We start from the raw sequence: 18,081 nt of genomic DNA, 5'->3' as shown, positions 1-18,081 counted from the left end.
ACTGCTGCTTCTATCAGGCTCTCACACTCTGGGCCACTAGCCACCTGCCCTGATCACCCCAGGGCCAGGTATCAGACAACTAGGGACAGCTCCTACACTCCAGAGCCTGCTGAAATTAGTCAAACTAGCCAATCCCAAGCCTGCTTACCCAGCCTTGCCCATTCCTTCCTGTGGAATACACGTTTTCCCCTTGCTCCCCCTGTCTCTTGGCTGGCTCTGGTGCTCCCCATGTGGCCCTGCATGGCATGGGTGCCCCCTCCTCTTGGGAACTGTGATTAACAGACTATCTTTGCAATGGCAACTGTCTCCTGATCTATTGGCCTCACCATATGTGAATAATAATAGAATGTGTATTTTAAAACAGATACTAAGACCCTAGAGCTTTAGCATCCCCATCAATTGAACAGGTGCCTGGCTTTAAAAAAAAAAATCACTGGAACAAGAAGGCTGCTGTCTTGATCAACACTCACTAGGTGTTCCCTTGAGAAGTGGACCAAAATCACTCCTTCAATTTCAAAGCCATTCCTTCAATTTTCCAGTCCTTATAAACACAAGTGCACACACTCCCAAGGAACCACGGTGGAAAAGGAGGCATTCTTAAGAACTTATCTGACATTTATTCATTCATTTCCCGAATATTTAGCAAGTGACCACTATATGCTAGACACTATTCTGGGTTCTGGGGATACAGCAGTGAGTGAGACAAGACTAAGTCTGTGCCCTACTAGAGCTTTCATTATCAGGGGGTAAAGATGGAGAGGAAATAAACAAATATCTAATATTATCCCTCATAGTGACAGGTGTAACAAGGGAAAACAAATCAGGATGCGGGGACAGAGAGTGAAGCAGTCAGAGGCGTGGGATGCTAGTTTAGGTAAACGGGCTGAGGAGTGCCCTCTGAGGTGGGGACTTGCAAAGGATGTTGGAGAGTAAGCATACACATATGAGGTAAAGTGTTCATGAGAGAGAGAGCAGCCCTGAGTCGCAGCAGGGTACCATGTTGGCGCCATGAGGCTGAAAGATTTGTCACTTCTACAGACAGTCGTAACACAAATGAGGAATTTCAGGTCTTCCTATAGCATCCTCATGGCCTTATAGAGTGAACTCGTCTGCATGACTGGTTCCCTGGTGCCAAGAAGCCTGTTTGATTTTATTTTCTCTCCTTGTAAATCTTACAAATCTTATTAATACTCCCACTTAACAACTCAAATGTACAGCATAGAGCACGAAAGCCCTGCTAATCCCAATGATAACCACTGTTTGAGCATATTATTTAGGATTTTTCTAGGCTTATATTAATTAGAAAGATTTTTTACTTTTTTAAAAGAGTCCTGTCTTCTTCTTTGTCTTCCCCCCACCCACCCCAGCCAGGTAGCACCTTGCACACAGCTGGTGCTAGTGGATGTGGCCTGAATAGAACTTTCTTGTTTCCTCACTTGCTGTAACCTCTGTAGAACGTTGCTTCTCCTTCGTTATTTAGCAGCCAGGGGCTTGCTGATGCCTGTTCTGTTGGGAAGCTTTTGGCTGAACTCTCATCATTGTTACCTTGTAGCTACCTTTTGATTAGTTTTAATTTGACCGCCAGGTTTGCACATAACAGCAGAGTTTGGAGGCTGCCTTTGAAAATGTGATCTTTTGAGTGGATGGAGGGTTAGTGCTTTTACTATTTTCGTATGATAATGCAGGCATTGGGGTATATAGATCAGAGTTGCTTAGAGAAAGTGGTATGAAATTGTTAATTTTTACAGGATGGCTGTAATTGCTTTCTCTTCAGCTAAGAGAGCTGTGCAAGGAAAATGCATTTGCGAAAGGACAAATCGTTACTCTTGAAGAGACTATAAATGTCCATGAGATGGAGGCAAAAGCTAGCAGAGAAACGATCATGAGGCTGGTTTCAGAAGTGAACAGAGAGCAGAAAAAAGCAGCCTCCTGCACTGAAGAGAAGGATAAGCTGAACCAGGTACAGTATACGGAGTGTGTGTGTGCATCTGTGATCGTGTTTATGGAGCAGAAATTGACAAACAGATGTGGGTGAGCACACCCCACGTTATTGACCCAGCATTATTGACCACGATTTCAAAAGGCTGCTTTCAGCAGGGGGGCTGGGGGAGCGTGGGGCTCAGGGACATGTACAGGCCATCTGATACATAGTTTTTTCTAATTAGAAAAAAAGAAGTACAAAACACTTAAAAATAAAGAGTTTGTAGAGAATATGTCTTACTTTAGTTAAACTCTAAGGGTTTCTTTTTTCAATTACTGTGTTGAGGTCATATTGGTTTATAACATTACGTAATTTCAGGTGTACATTGTTACATATCAGTTTCTGTATAAACTGCATCGTGCTCACCACCATTAGTCTAATTTTTATCCACCACCATAAATATGTGCCCCTTTACCCCTTTAGCCCACCCCCCAGCCCCTTACCCTCTGGTAACCACTAATCTGTTCTCTTTATCCACGTGTTTGTTTATTTTACACATATGAGTGAAATCATACGGTGTTTGTCTTTGTCTGGCTTATTCCCCTTAACATAATACTCTCAAGGTCCATCCATGTTCTTGCAAATGGGACGATCTTGTCTTTTTTGTAGCTGAGTAGTATTCCATTGTGTATATATACCACATCTTCTTTATCCATTCATCAGTTGATGGGAGCTTGGGTTGCTTCCACATCTTGGCTGTTGTGAATAACGCTGCAATGAACATAACGGTGCATAAATCTCTTTGAATTTTTTAATTAACATTGGTTTATAACATTATATAAATTTCAGGTGTACATCATTGTATTTTGACTTCTGTGTAGATTACATCATGTTCACCACCCAAAGACAAAATACAATCCATCACCATATATATGTGCCTAGTCACCCCCTTTGCCCTCCTCCCTTTCCCTTTTCTGTCTGGTAACCACCAATCTAATCTCTGTATCTATGTGTTTGTTTGTTGTTGTTTTCATCTTCTATTTCTGAGTGAGATAATACAGTATTTGGCTTTCTCTCCCTGACTTATTTCGCTTAGCATAGTACTCAAGGTCCATCCACATTGTCACATATGGAAAGATTTCATCTTTTCTTTATGGCTGAGTAGTATTCCATTGTGTATATATACCACATCTTCTTTATCCATTCGTCCCTTGATGGGCACCTATGTTGCTTCCAAGTCTTGGCTGTTGTGGATAATGCTGCGATGACCATAGGGGTGCGTACATCTTTACACATTTGTGTTTTCATGATCTTTGGATAAATACCCAGGAGTGGAATAGCTGGATTGTATGCTAGTTCTAGTCTTAATTTTTTGTGGAATCTCCATACTGTTTTCCATAGTGGCTGCACCAGTTTGTACTCCCACCAGCAGTGTATGTGGGTTACCTTGTCTCCACATCATCTCCAACATTTGTTATTTTTTGTCTGGGTAATGATAGTCATTCTGACAGGTGTAAGGTGATATCTCATTGTAGTTTTGATTTGCATTTCCCTAATAATTAGTGATGTTGAAGATCTTTTCATGTGCCTGTTGGACATCTGTATATCTTCTTTGGAAAAATGTCTGTTCATATCTTCTGCCCATTTTTTGATCGGATTGTTTGTTTCTTTGTTGTTGAGTTCTTTATATATTTTGGAAATTAACACTTTGTTGGATATATGATTTGCAAGTATTTTCTCCCAGTTAGTGGGTTGTCTTTTCGTTTTGTTCATGGTTTCGTTTGCCTTGCAGAAGGTTTTTAGTCTGATGTAGTTTCATTTGTTTATTTTTTCTTTTGTTTCCCTTACCAGAGTAGGCATAGTATTTGAAAAGATGCTAAGACTCATGTCAAAGAGTGTACTGCCTATATTTTATTCTAGGAGTTTTATGTTTTCAGGTCTTACATTCAAGTCTTTAATCCATTTTGAGTCAATTTTTGTGCATGGTGTTAGATAACAGTGTACTTTCATTCTTTTGTATGTACCTGTCCAGTTTTCCCATCACCATTTATTGAAGAGACTTTCCTTTCTCCATGGTATGTTCTTGGCTCCTTTGTCAAAAATTAGCTGTCCATAGATATGTGGTTTTATTTCTGGGCTTTCAGCTCTGTTGCATTAATCTGTGTGTCTGTTTTTGTGCCAAAACCATGCTGTTTTGATTACTATAGCTGTGTAGTATATTTTGAAGTCAGGGATTGTAATGCCTCCAGCTTTGTTCTTTTTTCTCAGGATTGCTTTGGCTATTGGGGCTCTTTTGTTGTTCCATATAAATTTTAGGATTCTTTGTTCTATTTCTATGAAGAATGTCATTGGGATTCTGATTGGGATTTCATTAAATCTGTAGATTGCTTTAGGTAATATGGACATTTTAACTATGTTTATTCTTCCAATCCATGTGCATGGGATGTCTTTTCATTTCTTCATGTCTTAAATTTCTTTCAATAATGTTTTATAGTTTTAAGTGTATAGGTCTTTCACCTCCTTGGTTAAATTTATTCCTAAATATATTTTTCTTTTTGTTGCAACTGTAAATGGGATTGTATTCTTGACTTCTCTTTCTGCTAGTTCATTATTAGTGTATAGAAATGCAACTGATTTTTCTAAGTACATTTTTTTACCCTGCAACTTTGCTGTAGTTGTTGATTATTTCTAATAATTTTCTGGTGGATTCTTTAGTGTTTTCTACATATATAGAATCATGTCATCCACAAACAGCGAGAGTTTCCCTTCTTCCTTTCCAATTTGATACCTTTTAGAAGGTAGAGGAAAACTTGCCTGATTGCTCTGGCCAAAACCTCCAGTACTATGTTAAATAAGAGTGGCAAAAGTGGGCACCACTGTCTTGTTCCTGTTCTCAGAGGGATGGCTTTCAGTTTTTCATCATTAAGTATGATGTTGGCTGTGGGTTTGTCATATATGGCCTTTATTATGTTGAGGTACTTTCCTTCTATATCCATTTTATTGAGAGTTTTTATTGTAAACGGATGTTGGATCTTGTCAAATGCCTTCTCTGCATCTATTGAGATGATCATGTGATTTTTACTCTTCATTTTGTTAATGTGGTGTATCACATTGATTGGTTTGCAGATGTTGAACCATCCCTGCATCCCTGGTATAAATCCCACTTGATCATGGTGTATGATCCTTTTAATGTATTGCCAATATTTTGCCAATATTTTGTTGAGGATTTTTGCCTCTATGTTCATCAGTGATATTGGCCCGTAATGTTCCTTCTTTGTGTTGTCCTTGTCTGGTTTTGGTATCAGGGTAATGTTGGCCTCATAGAATGGGTTAGGAAGCATTACACCTTCTTTGAATTTTTGGAATACTTTGAGAAGGGTAGGTATTAAATATTCTTTGACTGTTTGCTAGAATTCTCCAGAGAAGCCATCTGGTCCTGGACTTTTGTTTTTTGGAAGGTTTTTGACTACTGTTTCAATTTCTTTACTTGTTATTGGTCTATTCATATTCTCTATTTCTTCTTGATTCAGTTTTGGGAGGTTGTATGAGTCTAAGAATTTATCCTTTTCTTCTACGTTATCCAATTTGTTGGCATATAGATTTTCATTGGATTCTCTTATTATCCTTTGTATTTCTGTAGTATCCATTGTAATTTTTCCTCTTTCATTTTTAATTTTGTTTATTTGAGCCTTCTGTCTTTTTTTCTTAGTGAGTCTGGCTGAGTTTGTCAATTTTGTTTATCTTCTTGAAGAATAAGTTCAGTTTCATTGATTCTTTCTACTGTTGCTTTAGTCTCTATTCTATTTATTTCTGCCCTAATTTTTTGTTTTCCTCCTTTTGCTTACTTTGGGCTTTGTTCTTATTTTGTAGTTCTGTTAGCTGTAGTTTAAGATTGCTTATTTGAGATTTTTCTTGTTTGTTGAGGTGGGCCTAAGTGGCTATAAATTTGCCGCTTAGGACTGCTTTTGCTGCATCTCGTAAGAGTTGGTATGTTGTATTTTCATTTTCATTTGTCTCCAGGTATTTTTTGATTTCTCCTTTGATTTCTCCATTGATCCAATGGTTGTTCAGTAGCATATTGTTTACTCTCCACATATTTGTGGCTTTCCTGGCTTTTTTCTCATAGCTGATTTCTAGTTTCATAGCATTGTGGTGGGAAAAGATGCTTGATATGATTTCAATCTTCTTAAATTTATTGAGGCTTGCCTCATTTCCCAACATATGGTCTCTCTTTGAGAATGTTCTGTGTGCACCTGAGAAAATGTATATTCTGTTGTTTTTGGTTGGAATAGTCTGTATATATCTATTAAGTCCATATGGTCTAGTGTTTCATTTAAGGCCACTGTTTCCTTGTTGACTTTCTGTCTGGATGATCTATCCATTGATGTAAGTAGGATGTTGAGGTCCCCTACTATTATTGTGTTGCTGTCAATTTCTCCCTTTAGGTCTGTTAGTAGTTGCTTTATATACTTTGGTACTCCTGTGTTAGGTGCATATATATTCATAAGTGTTATGTCCTCTTGGTGGAATGTCCCTTTTATTCGTTATATACTGCCCCTCTTTGTCTCTCATTGTATTTTTTATTTTGAAGTCGGTTTTGTCTGATATAAGTATGGCAACACCTGCTTTCTTTTGTTTGCCATTTACTTGCAGTATCATCTTCCATCCCTTCACTCTGAGCCTGTGTTTGTCTTTAGAGCTGAGACATGTTTCCTGGAGGCAGAACATTGTTGGGTCTTGTTTTTTAATCCATCCAGCCACTGTTTCTTTTGATTGGAGAATTCAATCCGTTTACAGTTAGAGTGATTATTTATATTAGGGCTATTATCTAGTTGTTCTATATTTCTGTTGTTTCTCTTCCCTTGTATTTCTGACTGCCATTTCAGTTTGGTGGTTTTCTCTTTATTTATGATTTGTGGCTCTATTCTGATTCTTTGTTTAGTGGTTACCGTGAAGTGTGTGTAAAAGATCTCATAGGTGAGATAGTCCATTTTCTGATAGCCTCTTATCTCCATTAGCCTAAGCAAGTTCCATCTTCATCCTCTTCCCTTTCTGAGTTATTGTTATCACAAATTATTCTGTTTTGTGTTGTGAGTTTGTGACTAAACTGAAGCATTTATAGTTATTTTTGATGCTTTCCTTCCTTTTATCTTTTATGTTAAATTGTTTGCTAACCTGTTCTGATAGAGAGCTGCAATTTTGTGATTTTGTCTGACTATCTTCTTGCTAAAAGCTTTGTAAACCTTTGCTTTTTGTTTCAGGTATGAGGGCATCCTTGATCATTTCTTGTAAGAGAGGTCTGGTGGTGAGAACTCCCTCAGCTTTTGTCTGTCTGGGAAAGCTTTTATTTCTCCATCATATCTGAAGGATAGTTTCACTAGATAGAGTATTCTTGGTGGAAAATTTTTGCCTTTAAGTATGTTGAATATATCATTCCATTCTCTCCTAGCCTGTAAGGTTTCTGCCGAGAAATCTGCCGAAAGCTTGATAGGAGTTCCTTTGTACATTATTTTCTTCTGCCTTGCTGCACTTAATATGTTTTCTTTGTCATCGACTTTTGCCAGTTTTACTAATATATGCCTTGGAGAGGGTCTTTGTGCATTGATGTAATTAAGAGTTCTATTGGCCTCGTTTACTTGTAATTCCAGCTCCTTCTCCAAATTTGGGAGGTTCTCTACTATTTCTTTGAACAAGCTCTCTGCTACTTTCTCCCACTCTTCTCCCTCTAGAAGACCTATAATCCTTATGTTGCTTTTCCTAATTGAGTCAGATATTTCTTAAAGAATTCTTTCATTTATTTAAATCGTAGTTCTCTTTGGTTCTCCACCTGAAGCATTTCTATATTTCTGTTCTCTAATTCACTAATTCTGTTCTCCATAACATCAGCTCTGTTTTTTATGGTTTCTAGATTACCTTTTATCTCATTAATTGTGTTCTTCATATCCAGAATTTCTGTTTTTTGTTTTTTTTTTTTGTTTTTAGAGTTTCAATCTCTTTGGTGAAGTATTCCTTCTGCTCATTAATTTTATTCCTGAGCTCATTGAAGTGTCTTTCTGAGTTTTCTTGTAACTCTTTGAGTTTCTTTATGACAACTATTTTGAATTCTCTATCATTTAGATTGTAAATTTCTGTGACTTCAGGATTGGTTTCTGAAGTCTTGTCATTTTTCTTCTGTTATGAAGTGTTACTGTAGTTCTTTATGTTGTTTGATGAATTTATCCTTTGCTGGTGTATTTGTGGTAGTATCAGGTTGCAGATTCCACTTGCCACTGCTGGGGCCAGGAGGAGCCATGTTTTGTGATCCTTCCCCATCTGCTGGAAGTTGGGTGGGTAGGACTACTCTGCATTTGCCTGGGCTGGCTGCAGCTGCTGCGGAGGTTGCACTCATGTGGGCAGAGCCTCTGTACTGGGCAGGTGGTTTTGGCACTGTGGGCGGGGCTTCTGTGCTTGGCATGGGACTGGCTGAGCTGCTGTGTGCTAGGTGGGAGGGGTGCCTACACAGGGACTGAGCCATCACTCGGTGGGTCCCCTGGGCTACTGTGCTTCACAGGTGGGGTGCCTTCTGAGCAGCCAAGGCGTGTTCTCACCTGTGCTGTGCTGGGGGGAGGGACACCAATGTGGGCACTGAGTTGCCACTCAGTGGATCCCATGGGCTGCTGTGCCCCTCGGACAGGGGCGCCTTCTGAGTGGGTGGGAAGCCTTCTTGCCTGTGCTGCACTCGTGGGCAGCTGCCTTTGTGGGGGCTGAGCTGTCCCCACTTGGTGTAGAGCCTTCCTACCGGTGGGGCCACCATAGCATGGTGGGCACTCCTGCAGGCCGGGCTGCAGTTATGAAATTGTTTGCACAGGGCAAGCTGTCCCCGCCTCCTTTTACAGTCGTGCTGGCTGTTGTGTGAGGATCCATGACCTGGCTTGCTGCTGCTGGGGATGAGGAGGGGTGCACTCACCTAGTTCTATTGCCTCCAGGGGATGCAGTCCTGCTACCTTCAGATGTAGAACTGTGTAGATCTCTCAGATGTCTTGTTGTGCTGTGCAGAGAATCCTCTGTTGGTTAATGAATGTTCATTTAGTTGTAACTTAAATGGGAGAGACTAAGGGAACAACTTACTCCACCATGATGCTGCAAATCAATTCTAAGGATTTTTAAAATTCAGAAATTTATTTTTTTAACAAATAAGTAATGCATCCACAAGACCCAAAATTTTATTTATGTATTTATTTATATTTTTGTGGGGAAGGGTTAGCCCTGAGCTAACCTCTGTTGCCAGTATTTCCTCTTTTTTTTCCTTTTCCCCAAAGCCCCAAGTATGGTTGTATATCTTAGTTATAAGTCCTTCTAGTTCTTCTATGTGAGATGCTGCCACAGCATGGCAACTGACAGATGGGTGGTGTGGTTCCATGACCAGGAAATGAACCCAGGTCACTGAAGCGGAGAGCAGGGGACTTTAACCACTAGGCCATCAGGGCTGGCTCTGAAATTTTACATGGAACAAGAATATATGATGGAAAGTCTTCCCCTTGCCCTCTTCCTCCAGCTACCCAGTGTTCTCTTCAGAGGCAACCTCTGTTTACAATTTCTTATACACCTTTCTAGAAATATTCCATACGCATATATGCATATACTTATCCTTCTTATTTATTTCTGACACAAATGACAATGTACTCTGCACACTATATTTTTCTTTTTATTTTTTTAATTGGTAATATACTATACATCATTATAAATAAGACTGCTATGAATAATCTTACATTTTTTCTCACGTATGAGAATATATTAGTAAGACAAAATTCTAGAAGTACACTTGCTGGGTCAGAGGATATGGGTATTGAAATTTTGAGAAACATTGCCAAAGGGAAGTATCTCTTAATTTTAAACTTTTATTTGTACAATGAACTGCTTGATCTTTTCAGATTGGCTAGAATCTGTTTGAGTGTAAGAATTCATACCATATATATTTTTTAACACTGTATAATCCTTTAATTATATTTTTCAACTTTCTTGGCAAAGAAGCTAATTATGGGACTAATAATAATGATCAATTTCCAAAAGCAAAAGTGAGCTAGTGCAACCAGTTAATAAAATAAATAGGACACAATTAAGTGGTAAAAGAGATGGAGCTTAAAATTAGGTAACGACTAATGCTGAAAAAGGGAGGCTCCCTGAGGAGTGAGGGTCCAGTGGTGTCCCATAGGCTAAAGGACATTCTGGAATTGGTGGGATACAGTAAAAGGGGCCATCTTCTTGGGAACTCCTTTTGGGCCTTCCATGTCTACAGTGACATTACTGCCAAGCTGAGGTGAGATGGGGAACTGGAGTGTGAAAGTGATCCACAGTCATGATAATAATTTCTATTTCCCCCCCTTGATTCCCTGCATCAAAAAACCCTTCTTACCACTGAACTTCTTCTCCTGACATGTTAGCTTTGTGAAAAGAGCAAAGATTATATCATTTTATCAAGCAACTCCAAGAATATCAACACCCTTGTCTTGGGTGTGTCTGCTTGGGCTGCCATAACAAAATGCCACAGATGGTGGCTTAAACAATAGATATTTATTTCTCACAGTTCTGGAGGCTGGGAAGGCCAAGATCAAGGTTCTTGGTGAGAGCTCTCTTCCTGGCTTTCAGATGCCTGCCTTCTCACTGTGTCCTCACATGGCAGAGAGAGCGGGCAAGCTCTCTGGTGTCTCTTCTTATTAGGGCACTGATCCCAACAAAAGGGCCCCACCTCATGACCTCATCTAAACTTAATTAACACCCAAAGGCCCCATCTCCAAACACCATCACACTGGGTGTTAGGGATTTAACATAGGAATTTTGAGGGGACACAGTTCAGTCCATAGCAATCCTAAATTATTTTTCTCCAACTTTTTCTTATGAAAAATTTCAAATATATGGAAAGCGTGAAGAAATACAGTGAACACCCATCTATCATCCACTTAGATGCAACAGTTGTTAGCATTTTGCTATATTTGCTTTATTACTTTTACACACACATACACATACACATGCATACACACATGCATTTGCAGAACTACTTGAACATAGGTTGCAGACATCATATATATTGTCTCTGACTACTTCAGTATATGTATCCTAAGAATAAGGACATTTCCCTATGTAATCACAATACCATTATCACATCTAAAAGTTAACAATAATGCTACTATATCATCTGTGGTGGTTTTCAAGCCCACAAGTTTTTTGGTACTCCTCCCCTTGAGAGGTGGAGTTTAATTCCCCTCTCCTTGTGTGTAGGCTGGACTAAGTGACTCACTTCTAGTGACTCGAATAGGACAGAGTGATGGGATGTTGCTTTTGAGATTGAGTTATAAAAGCTCTGCGGCTTCTGTCTTAGATGCACTATCTTGGTCTCTCTTGAGTCATTGCTCTTGAGGGCAGCCATCTGCCATGTGGTGAGGACACTCAGGCAGCACATTGTGAGGCCCATGTGACCAGGAACTGAGGTCTATCAGCTACCACATGAGTGAACTTTCCTTCAGTTGAGCCTTGAGATGACTGTAGCCCTGGTCAACAGCTTGACTGTAGCCTTATGAGAGACCTTGAGTCAGAAACACCCAGCCGAGTCATGTCCGGATTCCCGACCCATAGAAACTGTGAGGTGATAGATATTTGTGGTGTTAAATCAGTAAGTTTGGGGCTACTTGTTATACAGCTATAGATAACCAAAAATCATGTAGTATCTTTCTACATTCAAATTTACCACTTCACCATTTTGTGGAAGAATATCTTGTATAGCTGTTTTCTTCCCCAAATTGGGATCCAATCTAGGTTCATTCATTGCATTTGCTGATTATTTTTATAGCCGTTTATAATTTTTTTTTTTTTAAATTTGGAGAGTCCAGAGCAGTGGTCTCATTGTTTATTCATGATGTTGCTCAACTTGTTTCTCTATACCCTGTAAACTTAAACTTGGATCTAGAGGCTGGACTGGATTCAGGTTAAACATTTTTGGCAAGAATATTTCGAAGGTAAAGTTGCATACTTCACATTGCATCATATCAGAGGCCAATAATGTTAGATTGTTCCTTGTTCCTGACACTAAGTTTGATTGCACATCTCTTTAGAGTAAAGGTCATCTTAAAATTCTGCAGTGAAGTAAGGTATTTGTGGGATGATAATTGGCATTTATTTCTGTTCCCCATTGACTTTACCTAGCAATGTTATCATCCATCAATTCTTGCCTGGATTAATTTACATCAGGCATGGCAAAATGGTAATACTCCAATTTTATCATTCCTTCTACTTACTAGTTGACATTCTCTGTAAAGAAAAGATTTTTATTTTTTCCTTTTCTTTTCAGTTCTATGGACACTTGGACTTTTATTTACTTACTGTGTTACAATCAATTATTCTTTTTTTGGTGCTTCAAATCCACAAAATTTGGCCAGCAGGGGCCCCTTCGAGATGGTCTCTGTGATCTTGTAACCTGACTCCTTTAGTTTTTCAACACTTCTTTGCTTTCTGATAAATATGAAATCTTAGCCTCACTTAAAATTTTCAGACCACAGAACTAAATCAGACGTTTTGTTCCTTTTCCTGGGGAATGGTGCTTAGTAACCAAGATTTAGGCTTTAGGTGTGCCCATTGCTATTGGAGTATCATTTCTTTCAGTGGACAGAGCTGGAAATACATTTTTAGTAATTAATACTGATATTTTTAATTAAAAGTAATATTCTAGATTTTTCTTAATATCTTTTGTTTTATATTAGTATCTTTTGAATCCTAATAATAATATTTACTCATTTGCTTTGTATTATACATAAAATTACTTCAAAATTTCACTTTCAATATTTTACCTATCAGTAAGTTTTCTGAATGAAGTTTAAGGCTCTCAGATTTTTTACATTAATACTATCAGCAATCATTAGTATAATAGTCACCATTTGTTAGTCACTTACTATTAGCATAGTCATTGTGCTAAAGTGCTCAAAGAGGTTATGTACTTTGCTCAGTCATTGTGCTAAGTGCTCAGAGAGGGTATGTACTTTGCTCAAGTTCACACAGCTATTAAGTGGCAAAGCTGGGATTTGAACCCTGGTCATTACATTATTATGTTTTCATCAATAATCCCCTTTACATGTATATTCACAGCTACATCCTAATACAAGTCTGATTGTTTATCAGTGAAACAACAACAATAAGTAGCCATGCAAATTTCCTCAGTGAGTGAATAACTTTAATTCAATCATAAATAGTAGCTATTAAATTACCAAGCCTTGAAAAGAAGACTTTAATATTTACCTGTAAAAATGCATTTCTGGAGATTAGCAGTAGGAAATGAAAATGTGTTGCAAGAGCACATTGGAAAAACAGAGTTTATTCCTTTTCTTATATAAGTGTCTTTACTTGTAAATGACTGACGCAATGTTGTTCAGACTTTGGAAACACATTCACTTTGGGATGAAGTTCCTGCCAAAATAATAAAAATTATAAAAAAAAATGGACAATAAAAAACTTAAGTTCTTTAATAAAGTGCTCATTCATAGGATTATGACCCCAAAGATTTACTACTGAAAAATACCGTCAAGTGGTTTTACTGACACATTAATGGTTTCTGGAAGAGTCCTCATATTGCTTTCTAAAGCTCTGTTTTTGAGGTAGGAAACTTACTTTATTAGTGAAGTCCAGAAAGACTGCAGATGTAGAAGTATCCGCAGGGCTGGGATGCTGATTCTACCAAACGCAGCTTTTCTGAGTTTCTTATTGACTCTATTTAAGTTACTTTATGGAAATTTCCCAAATAAAAATCCAGGTGATTTATTATACATATGGAAAACATATTATTTGAAAATCTTTGTAGTTAATATTGAAGTATGTTTTAAAAACTATCAAAGATTGGTACCTTTTCTCTTAGTTATCTTGAAATAGTCCAGTGTTGAGTAAAGTAGTCACTTTACCTACACAAGCCACACACACATTTCCCATGGACTATGCACATTCCAGTCAGTGGATCAGAAATTAAACTTACATAGTAGATTTCAAACCGTTTCTTTTCCTTCATATTGTTCACATTTTCTTTAATTCTAATAGCTAGAATTGAAGCTAGGAAGGAATACTGGTTTTGGAATCAGGCAGGCCTGGTTTGGAAAGATGCTCCTTCTGCTTTCTTGGTTTGTTATTCTGCAGTCACGTATGTAAGAGAGAGGAGCATAAGAGACACGATGAGCAGAGTGGCTAAGAGGCCAAGCTTTTGGGTTTTTATCCAGGCTCCAGAATCATTTGGCTGTGTGACTTGACTTTACATCTTTGAACCTCAGTTTCTTCTTTGTAAAATGGGAAAATAATTTAAAGATCTATCTCTTACAATTATTGTTAGGATTGAATGATATAATATACATAAAGTCCTCAGGATAAGCCCAGTACATAACTGATGCTCAGTATTTTTATTTCCTTTTCCTACTTATTTACTTTTGACTAGGGATTAAAATAAACTTATGCTTATGTTAAGATTACAGGCATATGGAAGTGCGAAAGTGAGAAATTATTAGCCAGGATAAATTACTAAAAAAAAATTAAAGATCTCTTTACGATCTCAGAATCATAACATTGGAAGTGATCTCAAGGTCTTTTAGAATTGAAATCATCTAACTCTCTACGTGAAATAAGAATCATCTTTAAAATGCCCCTGGTTAGCTAGTGTTCAGCCTTTCCTTGAACTCCTCCAGAGGCAGGGAACTCACTACTGTACAACGAGGTTCACCTCCTCTGGGCTGTCTAATTGTTGGATGGTTCTTCATTGTAGCAAGTCAAGATCAGAATCCCTATAATTCATGTCCTTATCCTGGTTCTATCTTAATGAAACTTCACAGAATAAACGGAAATCCGTTTTCTTATGGCTACCCTTCAAGTATTTGAAGACTATTTATCATGGATTTCTGAGTCTCTTCTTCTGGCTAAACAGCCCAGATCTTTCAAACTTTTCTTACTTGAACCTTATTTCTTATCATTTGTGAGCTTGGGTGAGTTCTAACTTCTGGGTGAGAAATTAAAATGAAAATCAACACTAAAATAATATCTGCTCATATTATAAAAAATTAAGACTGTTCATAAGACTCCACAGAAAAATTTAAAACCCTCTCTCCTTCCCCTTCCAGCCTCACTTTTACACTCTTGCGTTGACTTTTGATAATTACCATTGACTTTAAAGTAATACATCTCTATTCCTGATTCACCAATCTGAGATAAGTGTTTTTAGACTTTCTGCTATGAAATATGAGGAATTTAACGCCTCCTACTTTTTACTCCCCTTTTTCTTCTTCTCAATTTTTATTATGTTATTGTATTTACATTGTCAAAAAGTTTGTAATATTTGCCTTCTGTTCTGTAACTATAATTAAGTCTTCAATGCTGTGTCTTTAGGTTCATTCAACACACTGAAAATAAATGAAAACAGTATTTAAAACAGCATAATTACATCAATATTTTTATTATGGGTCTAATCCTAGCATGTGATGCCGGACCCATTGCATTTTGCTGACCTCTCTCTTAAAATTTCCAGCGGGGAACTGTCCATGGTCCTCCAGGCACAGTCTGACCAGTGCAGGGCAGAGAGTTTGCCCCGCTGTACTGAAGCCCAGGAACACACTGGCCTCATGGGCGGCTAAATTCATTGTTAACTTGTATTGAGTTTGTCAATAATAAGAATTTAAAACTTAAGCTGAATTCTTATTATTTTCCAAGGTTGGTGATGTCATCGGGACAGCTCAGATTTGGGAAAGGTCTTCCTCATTTTGAAGTAAAATGTTACTCTACAGCTTTCACTCCCTTAGACTGTGGGCGTAAGCAGAACAGACCTAATTCTCCTTTTACATGATTGTCTTTCTATTATTTGAAGACATCCTCAGGTTAAATGTTCCAGTTCTTTTCATGTTTACTCTAAGAACATGGTTTCAAGACTTTCGCCACTCTCCTTCCTAAACTTTGCATGTACTCTGGTCCAGTTTTTTTCCGACTATCTGTGTGAACGATCAGTTTTTCTTTATTTCCAATCCATTGCTGACCGATACTTTTGTAAAATCATTAAAAATGAATTAATAGAAAAAATTATTTAAAAAGATATGTGAAGCACAAGTCTAAATTTTCAGGATTAGAAGCTAGGACATAAAATTAAATTTCAATAAATGTAATCAGGATAAACATGGGGAAACGAAAAGAATCGCATAAACTGTACACATTCTTCTTTGAAAGTATCGGTATAGGATTAATAGAGAGACTACTACTAAACTGATAGTTTTTTGTCATTCTGCAATTGTGTCTGAACAAAAAGTTATGACTGAAATTCCCTGTGTTAAAGTCTTATGTGGTCACTTTGAACGAATACCACTTATGCCAATATTGTTTTATTGTGACAATGAGCTAGCTTCTTCTTCTTAACTTATGTCATCTTGGTTGTACTGATGATAATGCTACTTGCAGGAGATAATGCATATTAAAACTGTTTCTGTGTTTTGGTTTTAAAGCACTTACAGTAGAAAATCAATCTCACAGAGGTTTGTTGACAATAGAATAGGTTTTAAGGCAATTTCAGCTCTAGATATTTATTTGCAACTTGTATCCAAAATTAAACAAATGTTGTGTTTTCAGAAATCCATCTTCAGTTCTCCACCTGTAGACAGTTTTATCAGTTTATCGTGTAACATTCTTGTTAAATTTTTAAGTGATCTTTTTTTTGTGTGTGTGTGAGGAAGATCAGCCCTGAGCTAACATCCATGCTGAATCCTCCTCTTTTTTGCTGAGGAAGGCTGGCTCTGAGCTAACATCTATAGCCAATCCTCCTCCTTTTTGTTTTTTTCCCCAAAGCCCCAGTAGATAGTTGTATGTCATAGTTGCACATCCTTCTAGTTGCTGTATGTGGGACGCCGCCTCAGCATGGCCGGAGAAGCGGTGCATTGGTGCACGCCCGGGATCCGAACCCAGCCCGCCAGTAGCGGGGTGCGCACACTTAACCGCTAAGCCACGGGGCCGGCCCTTAAGTGATCTTTTGATGGAAATTTAAATTACCTTTTGATGAAAGAAATGGATTCTGGATCTTACATACTTTTCACTCTTGGATTATAGTTGGTAAACCAACCTTAAAATATCACAGGTTGTAACATGTTCCTACCTGAACAACAGATATGAGGCTCATGCCATGTGCCACTTACCAGGTGAATTCAACAAAACCTGAATGGGTCCATACCTTGTTAAATAATTGATGTCAATGCCCTTTTCCACAGAAAAATCACTTGATAATACCTGAAAGTACATGCTAAGCTACTTAAGTATTGTTATATAAGATTATTAAATAAATAGTTACAGTAAAAAAAGTCGATGTTGAATTGCTATAGAAATTACTAAACTCTTATCTTTAATTTCTGAAATTATATTGTTGGGACTGGGAACAGTTCCAGGAGTGGCACTAGTTTGTAAATCACCTTTTGAAAAGCACTGTTCTGGTAGGGTATCTATATTCAAGTTTGAATCTCAGACTCCAAACTCCAGGTTTGGTCTAGTTCAAGGGAAATACAGCAGCACGTCACCTCCCTCGTTTTAGATACTTTATTTCTACTAACGCAGCCTAAGTTTAGTGTGTGTGTTCATAACACTATTGACTCAGAACTTTAATGGACCAGAGTTCCCTAGGTATTTTCGTAGTTGTCACTGTTCTGTCACATCTTCCTTCCATTTCTCCCCACCAGCTCCAATTCCCTTCTGCAGAGATGATCAGAATTGGCATTTGCTTGTGGATATTTCTAGAAAGATTCTTTCTCTCTCTCTCTTTTTTTTTTTGATGAGGAAGACTGGCCCTGAGCTAACATCTGTTGCCAATCTTCCTCTTTTTGCTTGAGGAAGATTGTCACTGAGCTAACATCCACGCCAATCTTCCTCTACTTTGTGTGTGGGATGCTGCGACAGCACGGCTTGATGAGCGGTGTGTAGGTCCGTGCCGGGGATCTGAACTCATGAGCTCCAGGCTGCCAAAGCAGGGTGTGCAAACTTAACTGCTACACCACCTGGCTGGCCCCAAGAGATTCTCTTTTTATGTAGGTACAAATGGTACTAGACACATGGTTAGGCACCTTACTTTTTTTTACTACCTATATCTTGGAGAGTTGTCCATATCAGTACATAAAAAGCTTCCTCACTTCTTTCTAAGACTA

General features: G+C 38.1%; 1 protein-coding gene across 1 annotated transcript in view; it reads left to right on the top strand.

Moving 5' to 3' along the window:
• Positions 1 to 18,081, top strand: part of CCDC170 (coiled-coil domain containing 170) — a 92,211-nt gene that overhangs the window by 36,563 nt on the left and 37,567 nt on the right. Inside the window, exon 5 of the mRNA XM_087424968.1 lies at positions 1,775 to 1,960. Within this exon, the coding sequence (XP_087281094.1) occupies positions 1,775 to 1,960 (186 nt within the window). The remainder of the gene's footprint in view (positions 1 to 1,774; positions 1,961 to 18,081) is intronic.

Source organism: Ceratotherium simum, chromosome 38 (assembly GCF_057802395.1).
Source record: "Ceratotherium simum simum isolate JZ-2026a chromosome 38, ASM5780239v1, whole genome shotgun sequence".
Lineage (NCBI taxonomy): Eukaryota > Metazoa > Chordata > Mammalia > Perissodactyla > Rhinocerotidae > Ceratotherium > Ceratotherium simum.
Note: the sequence above shows the minus strand (reverse complement) of the source record. Positions and strands in the feature narration are given on the sequence as shown.